The 21,747-nt window shown below is 46.3% G+C and overlaps 2 protein-coding genes across 5 annotated transcripts in view; one reads left to right on the plus strand and one right to left on the minus strand.

The window, feature by feature from the left end:
- SGTB (small glutamine rich tetratricopeptide repeat co-chaperone beta) overlaps nt 1-1,392 on the minus strand; it is a 38,820-nt gene extending 37,428 nt beyond the window's left edge. The window contains exon 1 of the mRNA XM_073344082.1: nt 941-1,392. The gene's annotated coding sequence lies outside the window, so the exon portion shown is untranslated. The remainder of the gene's footprint in view (nt 1-940) is intronic.
- NLN (neurolysin) overlaps nt 1-21,747 on the plus strand; it is a 76,517-nt gene that overhangs the window by 13,500 nt on the left and 41,270 nt on the right. The window contains exon 1 of one of the 4 annotated variants that reach the window (XM_073344064.1): nt 1,051-1,243. The exons of 1 other annotated variant lie outside the window; for it this stretch is intronic. In XM_073344064.1, the coding sequence (XP_073200165.1) occupies nt 1,203-1,243 (41 nt within the window). In that variant the 5' untranslated portion in view covers nt 1,051-1,202. Of the gene's footprint in view, nt 1-1,050; nt 1,244-8,567; nt 8,782-11,514; nt 11,536-21,747 lie in introns of those variants that run through there. 2 more of the 4 variants (XM_073344066.1, XM_073344068.1) reach the window with 2 other exon arrangements.

The raw sequence follows: 21,747 nt of genomic DNA on the forward strand, positions 1-21,747 counted from the left end.
CATCTATTAGGAGTTATATAACTTCTCTTTGGGAGGAAAATTAGTTCTAACTTTTTCTGAGTTTTTTTCCTAAACCACTAAACAGAATTTATTTTTGAAAAAGAGCAGTGTTTACCTATGCTTTAGAAAAAGAAAATCTGAGATTTAACATTTAGGCAAAAGGCCACACCTGTAAAAAGCATCTTTGTTTACAGAATACTGGTTATACTATAGATGTGGTTCAACCATCTTAAGCAGCCATTCAGGAGCCTAGCAGAAGTGGGTTACCTATTTGAGGTGATGTGCAAGTAATAATCTTACAAAATATACCAGATATTTTGACCCTACTTTCAAGTAATCCTTTGAAAGAAGCTGCATGCAGTAGAGCAGGTTTCATTGTATACGGTACAGCAAAGATCACAATAATATACACTCTATACACTCATAGGAATCTAAGTAATTGAAAACATATATAATACACACATTCTAAAGATCATTGTCCATTAGCTTCTCTATGGTTCACTACGTGCATTGACATGCTGTATATTAGATTTGACAGACGCCCCCAGTCCAAGGCATCGCAACAAGCTCAGCAGGGGCAGGCACCAGCCAACGCTGCCCATCTTCAGCCCCAGGGCTCCTTGGCAACCCGCTCAATCGCGCAGCTAGCCAATCTGGCTGAAATGGCTTTTCTCACCCATCTGCTCTGCCCCAGCTCAGGGTGTGGTACCCGGGTCCGAAGCAGACGGGTGGGGGCGGCTGCCGCCCGGGAGACCTTCCCCTGCATTGCCTCGCACGGGGAAGGAGGCACAAGGGATGCCCTGCTGCACTCTCCCTTCCCGGAGAGACTCTTGGAAGAGCCCAATTCCCCCCAGGCGGCAGCATTATTCCCGCTGCGGCACGGGAGCGCCCACAGCGCAGCCCCCGCACTGGGGAGGGAGGGCGGTGGCGGAACCCTTACCGTGCAAGGGGCGAGAAGCCCGGCCGGAGCAGGGCTGGCTGCTGCCGCTGCCGCAGGGTTCCCCTGTCCAGATGCTCCCTCCCCACGGCGCTGGCGGAGGAGCTCCGTAGTTGCCGCGCCGGGGCGGGGGGAGCGTGGGGAAGGCGCGGCCGGCGGAAGTGGATGCGCCGCTTAGCGAAGCCGACACTTGCCCGCGGGCACATGGCAGCGGAGCGTGCGCCTGGGCTCGGGCGCCCTTAGCAGCTGCAGCCCCGCCGCCCCCATGTTCTCCCTGGGCAGCGCTGCGGGCCGAGCGGTCAGCAGGTAGCGTCGGGGGCCCGACAGCGGCTGGGGGAGAGTCTCGGGCTGCTGCGGGGCCCGCGGTGGCTGGGGGGCGTCTGAGGGGCCGGGGAGATGAGGCTGTCGGGCTGGATAAGGGCGACTACAGTGGGGGGGCGGGGTATCTGAGGGGGCGGTGGGGATGGGGTGTTGGGCTGGACAAGGGCGGCTGAGGGTCCTGCCTACGCCCCCTGCCCGCCGAACCCCTGCCCTAAACCCCTTTCTCACTGAGGAGGGCGTGTCCTGCGCCGCTTCCCTTCATGCGGGGTCATCCCGTTCCTGCACACAGCCATAGCGGCGCCCCTGCCCCCAAGCTTCTCCCCAACCGGGGGTGGGGTCCCTGTCTGTCCCCCTGTGGGGTAGCCTGGCAGCAGCTGCTCTGGCTTCCAGTCAGCTCAGGAGAGAAAAAATCTGGTTCCCCCAAAGGCGGTTGGATTTGTGTGTGATAGTTTCCCCAAGGCACGTTCAGAGGCCCCAGATGGGAGAGGCCAGGAAAATAATAGTGCAAGAAACATTAAACCATGCGGGATTGCTTCCTTCAACGTGTCAGACTTTCTACGGCCTGATATAACCCTTGTTATTTAATGACAGGTTTCAGAGTAACAGCCGTGTTAGTCTGTATTCGCAAAAAGAAAAGGAGTACTTGTGGCAACTTAGAAACTAACCAATTTATTTGAGCATAAGCTTTCGTGAGCTACAGCTCACTTCATCGGATGCATACTGTGGAAAGTGTAGAAGATCTTTTTATATACACACAAAGCATGGTTGTGGAAACAAAGCATGGTTTGTGTGTATATAAAAAGATCTTCTACACTTTCCACAGTATGCATCCGATGAAGTGAGCTGTAGCTCACGAAAGCTTATGCTCAAATAAATTGGTTAGTCTCTAAGGTGCCACAAGTACTCCTTTTCCTTGTTATTTACAGCACCCTCAGGTGCAGTATCGATCAGACAGGGTCTCTGCCTTGAAATTCTTGCAGTCTAGTTAGTTCCAGACCTGTAACAACAGAAATGGGCAAAGAAACAATGGAGTGGAGACAGGGAGGAAGGATGTGGTTAGACCAGTAAGATATTTTCAGCAAAGGCATGAGTGCAGCCAGATGGAGCAATTTCTAATTTTATATATTAAAATAAATGTCATTAACTCACTGCAGCTAGTTGCAGCAGAGGGTTTTAAATGAGAAAAGGTTTGTCTCTTTGTGGGCCAGTTCAGGATAGATGTTCAGGGCAGTGTGAAAAAAGGCATGTAGACTATTGTGGAAGAAGTGGACAAATGAGGTATCACTGGAGGAGATGAATGAAGGGGGAGGATGGGCATTCCTCCTAGGGCCTTGAAAGTAGGAACAAGAGACCTTCAAGGTGGGGTCAAGAAGCTTATGTAATGGAGAAAGGGAAGACAATGGACGGGTTCACAATGTAAATACTTTGCAGTAATGAGAAGACAAGATATTTGTTTTGAATGGAACTAAATTTGAGTGAAAATGAGAGGTTACCTTTGCATTATTGGACATTTGAGAAGTAATGCAAATACTGTGTACATAATACAAACGATATGTATATCCCTTGCACATTATCATTGCTGTCCTGTCCCAGAGCTTTTGGTTATGTTCACTTGTGGTTAAAGGGACACTATCAATTTAGAAATCAAGTTTCTGTACTAAAAGTGTTTACCTGCTTTTGTTGTAAGTAGTTCCGAAGGTCACTAAACTGGAAAAGGGGGGGGGAAGAGTTCTCTGTTTGTGTATTTACAGAATTGTGTGTACAGACATTTTCACTGTTTTTTTCCTATATATAAGCTACTTAGTTTCCCCTGTTTAGATTTTTCAAACAGGTGAGAGAAAAACACACTTTTTAAAAAAATTAACAACGGGCAGAAGGACAGGAAGGAGTAGGTGTGGTACCTGAAACCGCAAGTGGATGTTCATCCTTTTTACGAGTTTTAAATTTAGAAGTTTTTATCTCTAATGCTTCACTGTGGTTTTTCCGTAAAAACTAATTTTACCTCTTTCATTTCCCAAATATTGCTTTTTTTATCTGTTTGTAAATAGAAGTGGAAGTAATATGGTAATTTTTATTGTTTCATAACTCCTTTGCCAATCTTTACTTTAGTGTCCCCACCTTTGCTGAGCTAACAAGAGCAGCTACACTGAACTCGGACATGTAAGGGGAAATCCTACCATCAGACTGTCTGGAGTGGCTCACGGCCATGAGTGCCAGCCTCAAGGCAGACTGTCAAGAAGCAGGGCAGGGATCCCAAACTGGTTGTATGTTCTATAATTAGATTTACCAATCCAGTAACAAGTATGAACCCCTAAAGTATCACAACAGTCTTACCATGGAGTTACAGACAGACTCAAATGCCCAAAGAGACTATCTTGTCACCCAGGCAAGTTGGTTGCTATACACCAAAGATCACAAAATATTCAGGTTGCTTCCAGTCCCAAGAGACCACTCGCTTACCTCCCCAGATCAATCTGTACCGTAGATTTCTCAAAGACAACACTTGTAGCCAATCCTACAATTAACTAAAGTATTTATTAACTCGGAAAAAGAAATTAGCATTATTATAACGTTTAAAGCAGGCAAGCATATATACACAACTGAGTTACAGTCTGTGGTTTGAAAAGGTGACAGAGTTGTAGTGATCTGTCGGCACTAAATGTCTTTTAGGGCTAACCAAGGTTGACCCTGGGGATCTCTGCTTCTGGTTTGTAGTTCTGGCCCTGTCAGGGTATGTCTGCACAGCAACTGACACCCGGGGCTGGACCATGCCAGCTGACTTGGACTCGTGGGGCTGTTTCATTGCTGTGTAGACTTCTGGACAGTACTTAATTTGTAATGAAAGAGGTGCTGGACTTAAGCAATTAGGTACCGAGACTCAAGCAATTTTTATATTTTCATAACTGACACAGCAAGCCCAGAGGTGGCAGCGGGGGTATGAACTGCCAAGCCTAGAGGTGCCAGGGCTCAGCCCTGGCAAACCCTGGCACAAATTAAGCTCTGCTTCTGGGCCTGGGCTGGACCCCAGGTTCTGGAACCCTCACAAGGCCCTAGAGCCAGGGCTCCAGGCCTTGCCTGGAAGTCCACACAGCAGTGAAACAGACTCACAGCCCAAGCCCCACGAGCCCAAGTTGGCTGCCACAGGCCAGCCGCAGGTGTCTAGCTGAGGATATGTCTACATAAGAGTCCAGACAGCAAAAGAGAGATGAAAAATTTCCTCATCAGCTATTTTTATTTCTTTTTTTTTCAGAATTCAAGCTGATAGGAAGAGCACTTTTGCGTATAGCTTCTTTATAGATGTGAAAGGGCAGTTAACAAAGTCTTTGTATTGTGATGTCCCACAGTGGCTCGTAGTTTTGATAGGCCTTTTTGATGGCTAGAAGACGATCCCTCCTGACTGGGTTCAGTTTCAGGCCAAAAGGTTTTTACAAAGCAGAACCTTAAATATTACCTTATAGCAGGGGTGGCCAACCTGTGGCTCCAGAGCCGCATATGGCTCTTCAGAGGCTAATATGCAGCTCCTTACCTCAGCACTGATTCTGGGGCTGGAGCTATAGATTCTAACTTTCCAGTTTGCTGGGGGGTGCTCACTGCTCTGCCCTAAACCCTACCCCCACTCCACCCCTTCCCCCAAGGCCCCTGCCCCTTCCCCTGAGCCTTGCATGTCGTCGTTCCTCCGCCCTCCCCCCCATAGCCTCTTACGCATGTGAAACAGCTGATTGTGGTGGGCGGCGAGAGGGGGGAGTAGGTGCTGATTGGTGGGGGCTGCCGGCAGGTGAGAGGGGCTGGGGAGCTGATTGGGGGCTGCTGACTTATTACTGTGGCTCTTTGGCAATATACATTGGTAAATTCTGGCTCCTTCTCAGGCTGGCCACCCCTGCCTTATAGCATGTGATAAAGATATAATACAGGGGTCAGCAACCTTTCAGAAGTGGTGTGCCGAGTCTTCATTTATTCACTCTAATTTAAGGTTTCGCGTGCCAGTAATACATTTTAACATTTTTAGAAGGTCTCTATAAGTCTATAATATATAACTAAACTATTGTTGTATGTAAAGTAAATAAAGTTTTAAAAATGTTTAAGAAGCTTCATTTAAAATTAAATTAAAATGCAGAGCCCCCCCCGGACCGGTGGCCACACCGGGCAGTGTGAGTGCCACTGAAAATCAGCTCATGTGCCGCAGGTTGCCTACCCCTGATATAATAAGTGAGATTAATGCATGCTGCAATTTGCAAGCATTTCATAAAGTCTAAACACATTGTTATAAGTTCAGTATTCATCTTAACCATACTAATGCACAGGTGAAACAGACTGGTTTCCAGCAATGAATTTGTCAGTGCTCAGCTGAGGCCTAAAGCCTTAGCAAGAGCTGGTACCTACCTCTGTCAGCATCACATCCCATCAGAAGTTCAGCATACACCTGCAGAACCCACAGTAATATAAATTCCCTACATTACTTTTCTCCTTAGAACAACTTACAGGGAAAATGAAAATCTCAATTCAGAGCAAATTTCTAGCTGTGAGAACTCATCATAGACAAAGTGGAGATTTCAGAGTCAGCATCTAATTTTACCAAAACTAATATGAATACCGTTTGCCAACATCATCTTTTTCACCATAGGGTCAAGAAGGGTTTAAATCAGGGGTGGGCAAACTACAGCCCACAGGCTGATCCGGCCCACAAGCTGTTTTAAGCTGGCCTGAGAACTGCACCATGCAGCTTGGCCTTGCTCTGGCTGGGGCGCTGAGTCAGGGGCCACACCACGCAACTCGGCCCCACTCGGGCCAGGCTGCTGGGTTGGGGACTGCACCAGCGGTTTGGTCCCACGCCGGCCAGGGCACAGGGTTGGGGGCCGCACCATGCGGGTCCGCACCGCTCCAGCTCTTACGTGCTCCAGTGGCCCCCTCTGGTGTTCCAATGGGAGCTGCAGGGGCGGTGCCTGCGGATGGGGCAGTGTGCAGAGCTGCCTGGCCATGTGTCCGTGTAGGACCCAGAGAAGGGACATGCTGCTGCTTCCAGGAGCCGCTTGAGGTAAGTACCGCTCGGAGCCTGCACCCTGAGCCTCTCCCCATGTCCCAACCCCCCTGCCCTAGCCCTGATCCCCCTCCTGCTCTCCAAACCCCTCAATCCCAGCCCGGAGCAGCCTCCTGCACCCCAAACCTCTCATCCCCAGCCCCACCCCCGAGCCCGCACCCCCAGCCGGAACCTGCACCCCAGCCCTAATGCCCATCCCACCCTCCGAACCTTTCAGTCTCAGCCCAGAGCACCCTCCTACACCCCAAACTCCTCATCTCCAGCCTCACCCCAGAACCTGCACCCCCACCCCAATTTTGTGAGCATTTATGGCCTGCCGTACAATTTCTATTCCCTGATGTGGCCCTCGGGCCAAAAAGTTTTCCCACCCCTGGTTGAAACACTTCAATACACTTGAAATATTCAACAAAAACATGTGAAGAAAGCAAACCAAAATATAGAGTAATTCTCTTGCCATCTTACTTCATCCTTTGGCAACATTCTTGTGCTACGTCTACAATAGAAGCTAGGAGTATGATTCCCAGATTGTGCACATATACTTATGCTAGCTCTCATCAAGCGAGCATGAGTATAAATAGTGTAGCTGCAGTAGCACAGGCAGCTGTTATTGCAGCACAGCTTGGCTATACCAACTACGTACCCACCATTTTCAGGAGAGTTTGTACTCGGCGTGACTAAGCCATGCTGCTGCTTCCCATGGTAGTGCAGCTACATTACTATTTATACTTTCGCTAGCTTGATGAGAGCTAGCATGACTATGCGTACACGAGCAGGGAATCACAGCCCTAGCTCGCAGTGTAGACATAGCGTCAGTGAGCAGAAAAAGCCTGAATAAGGGCTGTGACATTCTGCTCAGAACACCCAGAACTGTAAGTCATTGTGTTAGCCCTCTGCCTCAGTAAAAGTGAGTTTTGCTGGAGGTTAGACTGTGTATCAGCTCCCTGCCATGCTAGTCTGTCTGCTTCACCAGCAAACTCCTCAAGACTCTGCCCGTCTTAACCTTCCCATGCAGGTAACCATCAGTGAACCCCAGTTCCCCAAAGATGTCACTCTAGTATACAGTCCATCTCACTGGACACACTCAAATTGTTTGCTGCCTTCAAATATGCAGAGCACGCACCAACCTGTTAGTTTAGCTGAATACTCCCACTTCAATCTGACAGCACCGAGATAGTTTGTAGTAAACCTAAGAATAAATGTATTAAAGAACAGAGATTTTAAGAGATACTAAGCAAGAGAAAGAGACATATAGTTACATGCAAAACAAAACATGCTTTCTAGTGATTAAAACTTAATTCTAGCAAGTTATATCTTTGTCTAAAACAGTTTCTCACTTGCCGCAAGTTATCAATAGCTTCTGCCCTTCAGGCAAAGGGGATCCAATTTCCACAGGCTCAAAGGGTGCTCTTCCCTATGGCTCCTAAGTTGGCGGTTCTCAGCCGGGGGTCTGCAGCCTCCTGGGGGTCCACAAGCACTTTCAGGGGCTGCAGAGCCCTGGGGCTGAAACCCAGTGCTCTGAGCCCCAGCTCTGAAGCCGGCGCTGCCCCAGCCGGGAATCACAAGGGGGTGATCAATGAAAAATCCCAAGTCTGTTTTTTAAGCTTGGTCACCTGGGATAGGGAGAGCGACTGACTTTACTGAGGCTTGGAGACAATGAAAGCAAGTCTTTGGGTATAAACAATGCCTAAAGTGTGTGTGTGTGTGTATGAGAGATAGAGAGGGCGGTAAAAACCTTAAAACTTGAGGTGGATTGTTGGAGGGCACAGAGATTCTATCAGATCTAGTGCCTCTAGTAGCCCAGCCCTTGCTCCACTCCCACACGGGCAGGCAATGCCTGTTCATCGGTCAAGCGTCCTAGCTCTGTCTTTGAGGGAAAGGGCAGAGCTGGCTGAGCACAGAGAGCAGCAGGTCTGGGTCTGCAGCCTAGAAACTGGGATGAGGCCAGGAGAAGCCATGGGCAGGGGCCGCGAGTTATATCTCCACGTGGTGCTTTAGCACCAGCAATATTCAGAGCCCAGGAGCTCAGCTCCACCAATATGCCGGGTGTGCCCTCCCCGACCCCACCTACCGCCCCCACCCCCCCGAGTGTCCCCTGGCCCACTCTTGCGCCCCGGAGCAGAGTGTCCCTGCCTCTGCCTCTTAGGTGAAGCTCCATGCTGCCCCCCTGCAGCAACTGCTGCCGCAGGGTCCTAGTGCCCCCCAGCCACTGCCAGGGCAGACTGACTGAGCCTGCCGTTCCCCTCAGACCCTTCCCTTTTCTGGCGGGACCCTCCACCAGCACAGGGGGGCCCCCTGCCCGCAGTCACTGCTCCTGCCGCATGCTGGGCAAGGGGAAGCCTCATCCCTCACCCCCAGTGAGGCTACAGTCAGGGGCAACAGCAGGGGAGGAGGCACATGCAGCACCCCCCGGCACCCACCATGGGGGAGGCGAGGGAGATTCCTGGACCTGAGTGGGGCCCAAGGAGCACATGCAGAGACAGTGGTGGGGGTGAGTGTGCTGCTGCGGGGGCGGGAAAGGGGGGCTCCTCTCCCAGAGCTTGCTGCTGCCGGCAGGGAAAGGGCATGGGGGGGAGTCCTCTCTGGCCCCTGTCCCGGAGCAGCCTGCCTGCACCCCAAACTCATCCCCAGCCCTGCCCCACCCCAGAGCCCACACTCCCAGCCAGAGCTTTCACCCCCGCACTGCACCCTCTACCCTATCCCCTCCAACACCCCAAACACCTTATCCCCAGTCCTAGCCAGAGCCCTCATCCCCCTGCACTCCAACCCACTGCCCCAGCCCTGAGCCCCCTCCAACACCACAAACCCCTCATCTCCAGTCCCAGCCAGAGCCCCTAACCCTCTGCCTGAGCCCCCTCCAACACCACAAACTCCTCATGTCCAATCCCAGCCAGGGCCTTCATCCCCCCGTACCCCAAACCTGGGTTCTGGGCACCACCAAAATTTCTACAAACCTGCCACCCCTGGCCATGGGGGCACAGACCCTCACCAGCTGCCAGCCCAGCACCATCTAGGGACAAGCTCAGAGCTGGGCTGGCAGGAAACAACAGGGATTGGAGGGCGGAGGTAGCACCCAGAGAAGGCCAGCACCCCCAGCATGGGCCCCAGAGACTGAGAACAGCTCCTGCCCCAGAGATTCCCCCCAGCCCCACTGTGTAATTCAGAAAGGGGAGATTTGACCCTATTAACTCACACAGCTGCTTTTGAGCTAGTTTTAAAGAGCAGTTATCCATTTAAGAAACTGGGGGCCAAAGTCCCTTTGCGACAGGACTTGAAACAAAGTTCCACTCTACCAAAGCTGTGTTTATTCCTTGTTCTGTACCATCAGTTGTCCCAGATTCTACTATGTTGGCAGCGAGAGCACAGGTTTTCAATCCTGTACAAATCTGATGTACATCACCTCCTGCTCAGCTGTAGAGCTGTCAGTGGATCCATCAGCAAGCACAGTAACAAACCTGGATTTATATATGCATTTCTGAGATGCTTCCCTAGGAGACTTTGTGATTGTTTATATAAAGTCTTTCATTCCATTGGTGTTAATATAACTTGTTCAAGATTAAGGGCACTTTTAGCTTCTAAATTAGAATATTTCAGAATGAAGTCCTATCTAGAGGTTGTGTAATCAGCGTTAAATGAGGTATTGGACCTTTAAATCTCATTGCATTTTATAGAGCAGTCTAGTAGCAGGAGATTCTTGTGGAAAATAACTTTTTTTTTTGAATGTGTGGATTTCACTTGAGCAGGAGAACAGTCATGTATATGTAGAAAATAATTCTGAATGTATTACAAGTAGGCTCTAGTTATTGGAAAGCATCTCATATTTCACAAAACAATCTTTGACATGAAACCAGTATATGTTCTGCATGAATTCTGGAATGTGTACCTTAGCATTCTCATCAGCTTGTTTTACATTCCAAGTAGGGTTGCCAACTTTCTAATTGCAGAAACCTGAACATCCTTGTCCTGCCCCTTCCCTGATGCTGAGGCTCTGCCCCTTCTCCGATACCCCACCCCAGCTCACTCCATCTCCCCTCTCTCTGTCGCTCACTCTCCCCCCACCCCCACTCACTTTCACCAGGCTGGAGGAGGGGGGTGGGGTGCAGGGTGCAGGAGAGGGTGAAGTCTCGGGCTGGGGGTGAGAGGTTTGGGGTACAGAAGGGGGCTCTGAGCTGGGATCAAGGGGTTCAAAGTGTGGGAGTCATTCCCAGCCACTGTGAGCTACGGAGTGGGTGCTCAGAGTGGGGCACGGGGGCAGTAGGTGAAGACCCCCTGGCCACCTCTGCACCGAGGAGCCGGACATGCAGTCTGCTTCTGGAAGCCACGCGGAGCCAGGGCAGGTAGGGAGCCTGCCTTAGACCGGCTGCGCCGCTGACTGGATTTTTGGCATATTAAAGTCTCATGGATTGCTTTTAATAGTCACTGGGCGATTGAGGCAGATGCCGGTCGACTCCCAGCCAATCTGGGAAGGTTGGCAACCCTAATTCCAAGGCTTGCTGGTTCAAATTGATGGACTCTGGTTTTCCACTTTTGTTTTAGCCTCCAAATTCAAAAGGATGGTTTGACATACTCCATAATTTTAATTTTCAAAAAAAAAAAGTTGTATTTGTACAGTCCTTACACGAAGGTGACTAAAATATTTGGTGTGGCAGTCAGAGCTTGCTTTTCAAATTAAATAGCTTCTCTGGCCTTTGCAGCAGCACTCAAGTTTGCAGGTGTAAGGCTCCAATAAAGTATAAAGGGAGATGCTATCTCCTTTATCAAAATTATGTTTTGCAGAAGTAACAAGTAATCAAATTTTAGCTTGTTGGCAAAATATACTGTTGCTTAGCGTTCTGGCAAAAATATTTGCTTTTGAACCATCTGACTGTTGCTTACAAGTGTTGTTATTCTTCTTGAAAATCCAATTGTGTCTTATAGGGGCTGCAGCTGCTACTACGTCTTGCTAAATTTGAGGTTGTAAAAGTTGCTACACAACCTACACTGATTTGGTTGGAAAAAATCTGGTTGTTGCTTGGGTTTTTTAGCTGGCAAATTTAAATTTTTCTTTGGCATTCCGGTGACAATAATTGCTCTTAGAACTCTTTGGCTATTGCTGAAAATCCCATACCAAATTTCTCCCATCTTCTTTCCTGAATCCTCGCAGAGCTGCTCAGAGCACCAATGGACAGCACATTCAAATCTGCACAATACAGTTATCATAATTCCACTGCCATGTTACTCCAGATAGAACACATCAAAAAGAAAGGTAATGAGAGCAGGAACTACACGATGAAATCTGAGGCATCCCATTGTATTGGCCCTAATATAAGTTATGCAAAGAGGACTTCAAGCAAAGAGACAAAATTTTAATTTTTCAAGTGATCAGAGAGCAAGCTCCATATTTCAGCAGATTTTGGAAACCTCTGTTGAACATTAGGTACTGAATTAGCATTAGCCAGTGCTTAACTGACAATACAGGGGTGAAAGCCTCCTGGTTTTGTCTCTGTTCAAGTGGGACACACCCACCCCCTAACTTGGGACAGGGCTCTACAGGGGGGAAATCATAAACAAAGAACTTGGAAATGGTTGAAAGAACAACCTTAATGCACAGAGGGAGAGGGGCAGGGGCAGGGTCAGCAGAGAAGCAGACTAATCTGGTCCCCAGAAGGATGAGGGTATTTAGGATAAGATGGGTCTAACTCTTAGTGGGAACTGCTAAGCTGTAGGTAAGATAATATGCCTATAGGCCTTGCTTTCTTTTAGCCCTTTTCTCTCTGACAACTGTGTTCCAATGGATGGATAAATAATATTTTGTTTTGAAGAAACTGGTTGGAGTCACCTTCATTTTCATAATGATCACTGCTCCTGAAGGAAAGTTTCTAGTAGGGGCTAAACCTGTTGAGAAAACGAGAATGGTAAAAAGGGGTGCCATTACCTGGAAAGCCAGTCTAAAAGTGGGGTGAATCATAGGATTCCATTGAGAGAAATGAAAGGGCTGGGCCTATCACTTGAAAGGGGAGCTGTAGCAATGCTATGACTCACCAGTGTGGCTCCTCCTGCTGGTTGTCTGGGAATTAGCTCTTTTCCAGTTTATGGAGTGCCCTCTGTAGGTCAGTGTCTCACCTGCCACTGGCCCCATGTCCCTCCCAGTGCCCTTTACCCTGGGGTTCTGCCTCAGTAGTACCCCCACACTCTGGGTCTGCCCTCCCAGAGGAACCCCCAACCCTCTAAACCCACCTTGCCTCAGTGGCTACTGCCAGTCATCGTCTAGCTCCTGCTCACTGGGGCAGACTGTAGTCTGGAATGGCCACTCATCACAGGCAAGGGGGTAGGACCAGCTGCCTCTGCCTAACCTTGGGCTGAACCTCTGCAACCCCATTACTTGTACAGGCCTTCACCAAGGTCTGTAGGGTTTACCAGGCAGGCGCTCCCATTGCCCTATCCCCAGCCCTTCTAGGACTAGAGTGAAACTCCTTGGTGTCTGGCCCACAGCCCTCTTATAAGGGCCAGCTGGGCCCTGATTGAGCTGGCCACAGCTGTGATCAGCTATTCACTCAGCTTCCCCAGCTGTTCTTAATCCCTTTTACCCAGCCTCAGCCCTCTCCAGGACTGCTTTTAACCCCTTCAGGGCAGGAGCGGGGTGACCACCAAAACACTGAGTGAAGGGTCAAAGGCTTACCCTGGAACTGTGACAAGAGGAAAATACAATTCCTTTTATTTGGCTGCAGATGAAAGAAGGCCTTATTGAAAATAATAAAGCTAGCAATGGTATTTTATCCAGGAAGCCTGTCCTCTGAGAATGTTCTATAATGAAAAAGGCCAAATTAGTCAAAAGTTACTTTAATACTGTTAACAAAACAAAGGCACCGTGAAGTCAATGGGAGATGAAGGGGTGCTTAGCATCTTGAAAGCTTTGGTCCCTTTATGCAGAGGTGTGAGGAAGATTTCAGTATTTCATTTCTTGTTGTCTTTTCCCTAATTATTCAAAAATATCCACGGATTTCTTTTTTGACACTATTTTATATTTAATTTTGTCTGGTTCTTCCATGGTGTCATCTTAGGATTTATGTCCGAGGTTCATTCACATATGTTGCTCACTCAGAATCACTCTGCAGTTACTGAATAGTTGTTATGGAATATACGATTCCGATAGTTAATAAGTCTTTTATATCTTCACTTCACTTCTGGCCAAATTTTATGTTTTCTTTTTCCTTAAAGCTTTTAAAATGGCTTGTCAGGCAAGCCTTTGTGTTTGGAAATAAAACTGTAATTTCCCAAGAAGTTTAGGCCCTCAAGAGGGTAAAGATTTTATAAAATTCTGATGTCAACACATTGTCTATCTTTGGTTCCACAACAGTTTTACAAAAAGAAAAGGAGTACTTGTGGCACCTTCGAGACTAACCAATTTATTTGAGCATAAGCTTTTGTGAGCTACAGCTCACTTCATCGGATGCATTCAGTGGAAAATACAGTTGGGAGATTTATATACATAGAGAACATGAAACAATGGGTGTTACCATACGCACTGTAAGGAGAGTGATCACTTAGGATGAGCTATTACCAGCAGGAGAGGGCTTGGCTAAGGGAAAACCTTTTGTAGTGATAATCAAGGTGGGTCATTTCCAGCAGTTGACAAGAACCTCTGAGGAACAGTGGAGGATGGGAGGGAATAAACAAGGGGAAATAGTTTTACTTTGTGTAATGACCCATCCACTCCCGGTCTCTATTCAAGCCTAAGTTAATTGTATCCAGTTTGCAAATTAATTCCAATTCAGTAGTCTCTCGTTGGAGTCTGTTTTTGAAGTTTTTTTGTTGAAGAATTGCCACTTTTAGGTCTGTAATTGAGTGATCAAAGAGATTGAAGTGTTCTCTGACTGGTTTTTGAATGTTATAATTCTTGACATCTGATTTGTGTCCATTTATTCCTTTACGTAGAGACTGCCCAGTTTGGCCAATGTACATGGCAGAGGGGCATTGCTGGCACATGATGGCATATATCACATTGGTAGATGTGCAGGTGAACGAGCCTCTGATAGTGTGGCTGATGTGATTCGGCCCTATGATGGTGTCCCCTGAATAGATATGGGGACACAGTTGGCAACGGGCTTTGTTGCAAGGATAGGTTCCTGGGTTAGTGGTTCTGTTGTGTGGTATGTGGTTGCTGGTGAGTATTTGCTTCAGGTTGTGGGGCTGTCTGTAAGCAAGGACTGGCCTGTCTCCCAAGATCTGTGAGAGTGATGGGTCGTCCTTCAGGATAGGTTGTAGATCCTTGACGATGCGTTGGAGAGGTTTTAGTTGGGGGCTGAAGGTGATGGCTAGTGGCGTTCTGTTATTTTCTTTGTTGGGTCGGTCCTGTAGTAGGTGACTTCTGGGTACTCTTCTGGCTCTGTCAATCTGTTTCTTCACTTCAGCAGGTGGGTGTTGTAGTTGTAAGAATGCTTGAGAGAGATCTTGCAGGTGTTTGTCTCTGTCTGAGGGCTTGGAGCCAATGCGGTTGTATCGTAGAGCTTGGCTGTAGAATACAGACTAACATGGCTGCTACTCTGAAAATAGTTTTACATTCATTCTCATGTTGTTTTGTCTCTCTTTCATAAACTGTTAACTTTCTAGAAAGAAATTAGACATATTTAGAAGATCACCTCTGTAATTTATATATTATTTGTACAATTCTGTCATCCTTAACTCTAAACACACAAAAATCTAGTTTAAATTATTTTATTTACTTTTTTACCTGGTCATTTTAACAACTCCAATTAACTGGTTTTATGTGTATGTTAAAGGGCCCACAAAGCGCATCAGGGAACTATCACTGCTAACAGCTAAAGACGATCTCCTTTATCTCAGATGGCAAAAACATTAATTTTTGGAGCTGAGGAACCAGGGTTTTCGTCTCAGCATTGTATATGTGTATATGTGAAATATATATCAGTTACCTGCAGCCCATTGATTCTTTGTGCCATATGGCTTTATTTTATAATTAGGGCATTGGAGTATTTGAGAATTCATATTTATTTACAATTTTATGTAGACACTTGAGACGAAATCCTGGGCATTTGGAAAAGCCCCCATTGACTTCAGTGGGGCCAGGATTTCACCCATAGTGCATTTTTTATTTACATTTTACTTTACATATACTCACTGTGATGTAAGATGACATAACATATTCTCTGGTTGACTGAGAGAGACCTCAGGAAGGGCAGTTACAAAATGTGTTTAAATAGTTCATTGAGGTACAGCCTTTAGTGGCTGTGTCACTAGAAGTTATATTATAGTTCTTTGTCAAGAAACTTAAAGAAATCAGTGACCCATGTTGTTAGAAAGATACACTGATCAGTTCAAACCTTTCTGGAGCATTGTCCTCTCTACCAGCCCATACAAATGGTTACTTTCTATATTGGGGTGGCCAGCCTGAGAAGGAGCCAGAATTTACCAATGTACATTGCCAAAGAGCCACTGTAATACGTCAGCAGCCCCACCAATCAGCGCCTCCCCCTCAGGATGATCAGACAGCAAGTGTGAAAAATCGGGACGGGGTGGGGGATAATAGGAGTCTGTATAAGAAAAAGACCCCAAAACTGGGACTGTCCCTATAAAATCGGGACATCTGGTCACCCTACTCCCCCTCCCTCCCTGCACCTCCCAATCAGCTGTTTCATGGGGTTCAGGAGGCTGGCGGGGGAGGGAGGGGGAAGGCATGGCAGGTTAGGGGGAGGGGCGGGAAGGGATGGAGTAGGGGCAGGGCCTGTGGCAGAGCCAGAGGTTGAGCAGTGAGCACCTCCCAGCACATTGGAAAGTTGGCGCCTGTAACTCCAGCCCTATGCCTATACAAGGAGCCACATATTAACTTCCGAAGAGCAGCATGTGGCTCCGGAACCACAGGTTGGCCACCCATGTTCTATACCATCAGCTGGAGATTGGAGCAATCAGAGTCGTCACTACTCCAATACCAGATGGTTGCTATTTAGCATTTCTCATTTGTTTTCTGTCTCCAACAGATGTAAACATCCACTTGCTGGCAGTTATAATAATTAGTGCTAGGCTACAGATTTTATTTTTTTATTACTCAAAGCTGCTGTCTAATGTAATGAGAGAGTTAGGTCACCAGTTCCACCCTGGAAATTAAAAGTAGTGCTTGTCAGTCTTCTGGATCCAGCATTCAAGCCCTCGAGGGGAGATCCAAGTAATTCTATAGCCATTTAAACCTCTTGCCCAGTGATTAATTCAGAATTTATCACTAATTGCTGTTTTAGTTACTATTTCAGTGGTTATTCTTGAAAAATATATTTGCTCAGTGACATAGCTGAAACATATTTTATCTGTGTGCATTTCTAAAGTGCTTAACTCCATAGTATCTCAGCATTGTATGTGGACTACAGAAAGCTCCATCTGAGTACGTTCCATCTGGAGATGTTAATTTCACATGGTGGTCTTTGTTTAGTTGTCAGCTCTTACCTTTGTGCATGTTGCTTGGTTTTTCTTCCCTTCTGCTTCATTTATTTGGAAAACGCTTGGTGTAGAGAGAATTCTTTCTCTGTGACCTTAAGAAGGTGGAATTTGCACTCTTCCTTATTTTCTTTGCATGGGTTTTCTAGAGCCTTGAGCTTGCTGTTAAGAAGATGCACTTCCAGCTCCTTCTACTCTATATTGGACTCTTTTAGTCACAATGTGCAGGTGATTCTAGTGGCCGTAGCAGGGCCCAGAAAGAGAGATGGTCCTTGAGATTACAGCTTTTTATCCTTTAAGGGATTTGTAGGTTAATTTACAACCTTGAAATGGACCCGCTAATGTTGGAATGGGGAGCCAGTGTAGATGGCAGAGCACCAGTGTACAGTACTGTACTCTTTTGTTTGTCATTTTCAGGATGGGCTGCTACCTTCTTATCTAGACTCGTATAGAAAGAGTTTCAGTGGTCCAGCACAGAAATCATAGAATCATAGAATATCAGGGTTGGAAGGGACCTCAGGAGGTCATCTAGTCCAACCCCCTGCTCAAAAGCAGGACCCATCCCCAATTAAATCATCCCAGCCAGGGCTTTTTCAAGCCTGACCTTAAAAACTTCTAAGGAAGGAGATTCCACCACCTCCCTAGGCAACGCATTCCAGTGTTTCACCACCCTCCTAGTGAAAAAGTTTTTCCTAATATCCAACCTAAACCTCCCCCACTGCAACTTGAGACCATTACTCCTTGTCCTGTCCTCTTCCACCACTGAGAATAGTCTAGAACCATCCTCTCTGGAACTACCTCTCAGGTAGTTGAAAGCAGCTATCAAATCCCCCCTCATTCTTCTCTTCCGCAGACTAAACAATCCCAGTTCCCTCAGCCTCTCCTCATAACTCATGTGTTCCAGACCCCTAATCATTTTTGTTGCCCTTCGCTGGACTCTCTCCAATTTATCCACATCCTTCTTGTAGTGTAGAAATGACTAATGCCTCAACCTTTGATGTAAGTTATTGTCAGAGAGGAATAAACAAAATTATCTTGCTAGCCAGAGGTGGAGAAGGACTGTTGCTATCTAAGTGTTCAGGGTCAGTAATCAGAGTAACAGCCGTATTAGGAGCTGTAGCTCACGAAAGCTTATGCTCAAATAAATTGGTTAGTCTCTAAGGTGCCACAAGTACTCCTTTTCTTTTTTCAGGGTCAGTAATGACTATAGTAGGACCTATGGCTGATCCACTCTCTTGACTATGAGTGGACAAATGCCTTCAGCTGAGAGAAAGCTGGTGATGATAAGCTGCCCGTAGAACTGTTTTCCTCTTCTGGTTCTCATCACTTTGGTCTTTCCTAGATTCAGCTTGAGCCAGCTCTTCTTTATCCATGTGTCAGAGTCAGCAAGTCTCTAACATATGGGCATTATCACAACTCTGATTGTCCACATCTCTATGTGCTGGTAGAGGAAAAATAAACCGCATAGAATCATAGAATATCAGGATTGGAAGGGACCTCAGGAGGTCATCTAGTCCAACCCCCTGCTCAAAGCAGGACCAATCCCCAATTAAATCATCCCAGCCAGGGCTTTGTCAAGCCTGACCTTAAAAACTTCTAAGGAAGGAGATTCTACCACCTCCCTAGGTAACGCATTCCAGTGTTTCACCACCCTCCTAGTGAAAAAGTTTTTCCTAATATCCAACCTAAACCTCCCCCACTGCAACTTGAGACCATTACTCCTTGTCCTGTCCTCTTCTACCACTGAGAATAGTCTAAAACCATCCTCTCTGGAACCACCTCTCAGGTAGTTGAAAGCAGCTATCAAATCCCCCCTCATTCTTCTCTTCTGCAGACTAAACAATCCCAGTTCCCTCAGCCTCTCCTCATAAGTCATGTGTTCCAGACCCCAAATCGTTTTTGTTGCCCTTCGCTGGACTCTCTCCAATTTATCCACATCCTTCTTGTAGTGTGGGGCCCAAAACTGGACACAATACTCCAGATGAGGCCTTACCAATGTCGAATAGAGGGGGATGATCACATCCCTCGATCTGCTCGCTATGCCCCTACTTATACATCCCAAAATGCCATTGGCCTTCTTGGCATCAAGAACACACTGCTGACTCATATCCAGCTTCTCGTCCACTGTCACCCCTAGGTCCTTTTCCGCAGAACTGCTGCCTAGCCATTCAGTCCCTAGTCTGTAGCTGTGCAACTGCTGCCTAGCCATTCAGTCCCTAGTCTGTAGCTGTGCAGTCCCTAGTCTCTTGTTTGAGCTGTGATGAATAAACCATGTTCACTAGGAAAAATTAGTCTTCCATTACTACATTTGGGTAAGAATGATGTTCCTTATTTATATCTGTACAAAATAACTGACTTAGTCTAGTTGTAGAATCTTTCAGCTACAAAGGTGTAACCTTAAAATGGAAGCCTTTCACCCATGCCCTTTTCAAACTGCTTGCATAGTCACCATTTTTCATCCAGGCCACCTACACACTACATTATTATGCTAAATTTTATGAGCATTTATATATGTACCAAACTGGTTTTGATACTCCCCAAATAGCTATTAGCACAACTGTCGTGATTGCTATTAAATAATCAACATGTACCATGAATTGGTATCTGTTAGTAAATGTCACCGTGTAATAGTGACCACTTTACACTTGCACATTTTAAAAAAAAACTTTAATTATATCTGGGTATTAGTTTGTGCAATTAACATATCAACACATACGGTCTTCCTTCGTACCATAATTTATTTGACTTCATTAGCAGGAGTTAAAAAATATTTTAATTACAAAGCCATGCCATAGAACAATCAGCTTAGTAAATGCAAAGGTTTTAAATCACCTAGTTGCTTTGTAATCACAATTACCTGAAGATGTGGGTTAGTCCTACTAAGCTAGTCTTCTGTCAGGCAAATCTTGCTTCTCAAGGGCAAACTGGCTTTGAGTTGCTCTCAGTTATCTCTTTCTGCTACTTCTGCTCAACTTGTGATTGTGTGCACAGGGTCAACATTGTGGTAGAACAGAATGGGTTTCTCTTTTGGCTCTTTTGTTTCCAGTAAATCTGCAACTCATTGTTTGACTTGGTCACAGTTTGTCTGTATGCAATGTTGTAGCTGTGTTGGTCCCAGGATATGATAGAAACAAGGTGGGTGAAATAGTATCTTTTATTGGACCAACTTCTGTAGGTGAGGGAGGCAAGCTTTTGAGCTTACACAGAACTCTTCTTCAGGTCAGCTCTTTTTCAGTAGAGCTCTGTGTAAGCTCAATAACTTGCCTCTCTCACACACAGAAGTTGGTACAATAAAGTATATTACCTCATCCATCTTGTCTCTACAATTTGTCTGGTCCAGCTAAATTTTTTCACTCCCAAGGTCAGTTCCCCCTCAAACTTTGGCTTTGGTTCTCTGCTCCAGAATATCGCCTCTTGCAAATCCTTGTCTCTGGTTCTTCCATACTTATGGCTTAGTGCTTGCTTTACCAGGCATACTTCATTCTCACTATCTGTTAGATACTAATGTAAGGTTATGCAAAATATATGTCCATATTTATGTATTTATAGATAGATATTAACTCTGGGTTTAAGTTGGACATGAGGATTCTGAGTTTTCCTATTAATACACTGCTGTGAATTTTCAGATTACCCCTGTAAAGAATCCTACAGAGTATGATCAAATCTGTGTTCACAAAACAGCACCTCTCCCAATGGAGCTGGAAGCAGCTGCTTAATTAAACTGATGAGACTCACTCAGCTCCTAGTTAGTTTCACTCTTCTACTTCTGATGCAGCTGGGATGTATGTAGGTGTGATTCCCCACTGTCCTGGAGGTGCTCTGGGTGAAAAAAAAGATTAACATGGAAGGAGAGAGATGAGACAAAAACAGGAGGGTCAAAGAAGGGGAAGAGATATGGGGGAAAGAATTGACAGAGCATCTAAAGGAAAGCAAGATTTTGAAGAGCAAAATATAGTGCATGCATGGTCACGCTGTACAGAGCAAAGTGGCGTCCTCCATACAGTAGGGATTGTCACAACCCCAGCAAGCCACAGTTTGAGGACCACTGAACTAGAGGGAGGGTTGCTGTGGTACGGGGCTTTGATGTGTGTGTGTGCAGTGGTGCAGGGAGAATGGGATGAGTGCTGAAAAATAGTGATAAGTGAGTGAGTAGATTCAAGAATGGGGCATGGACCAAAACAAAGCATGGAAAAGCAAATAGATGCACAGAAAACAAAAGGAAAGGAAGAGCATGGAAGAAATTGTGGGGTATGGCAATAATGACAATCATTTGCTCTTTATAGCACTTGTCATTGGTTGATCTCAAAGTGCTTAAAAAAGGAGTTCAGTGTCATTATCCCATTTTACAGATATGGAAACTGAGAGAGGTAAAGTGATTGTCCCAAGGTCACCCAATTGGCCAGTTGCAGAGGTGGGAATAGAACCCAGGTCTCCTGAGTCCCAATTTGGTAGGCTATTCCGCAGGTCATAAATGTGTGACATGCAATGAAAGGAGAAAAAGACACAGATTCCTGGGTATGATTGGGAGCAAAGGAAGGTCAATAACTAAATTTTAGGGGTGACATTTTATTTCTTCCTATATTTTGGTGATTCAACAGAAACTCAGAAAAAACACCTCCCACTGAAATTCTGAAATTGCCCCCTCTGCCATTAAACCCCTGAAAAATGGCTGAATCATAGCTTTGTGTGTGCATTGTCGTAATGGTTAGTGAAAAGGCAGCTGTCCATCCCAGCACTGTAGGGGGTCTCTTGTAAACTTTTCTGCCTAACCAAGTCTGTAATACAGTTGAGTACTTTAATTAGAGTTATTAACTGAACCCAAAGGTTATTTATAGATATGAAAAACCTTCATGCCTTTTCCAGGCACAGAGCAAAACCATATGAAATACTCATATAAGATCTGCAACAGTTAAAAGAGTACATTTTGAAGCAGGAGGCTATGAGATAATTTGCTCTCATGGCCTGGAACACAGCAGACATTCAATGCAAGTATAAAATTATCCATTTTAATTTACACTTCCATGTTTTTGCCATT

The sequence above is a fragment of the Lepidochelys kempii genome, chromosome 5 (assembly GCF_965140265.1).
Source record: "Lepidochelys kempii isolate rLepKem1 chromosome 5, rLepKem1.hap2, whole genome shotgun sequence".
Lineage (NCBI taxonomy): Eukaryota > Metazoa > Chordata > Testudines > Cheloniidae > Lepidochelys > Lepidochelys kempii.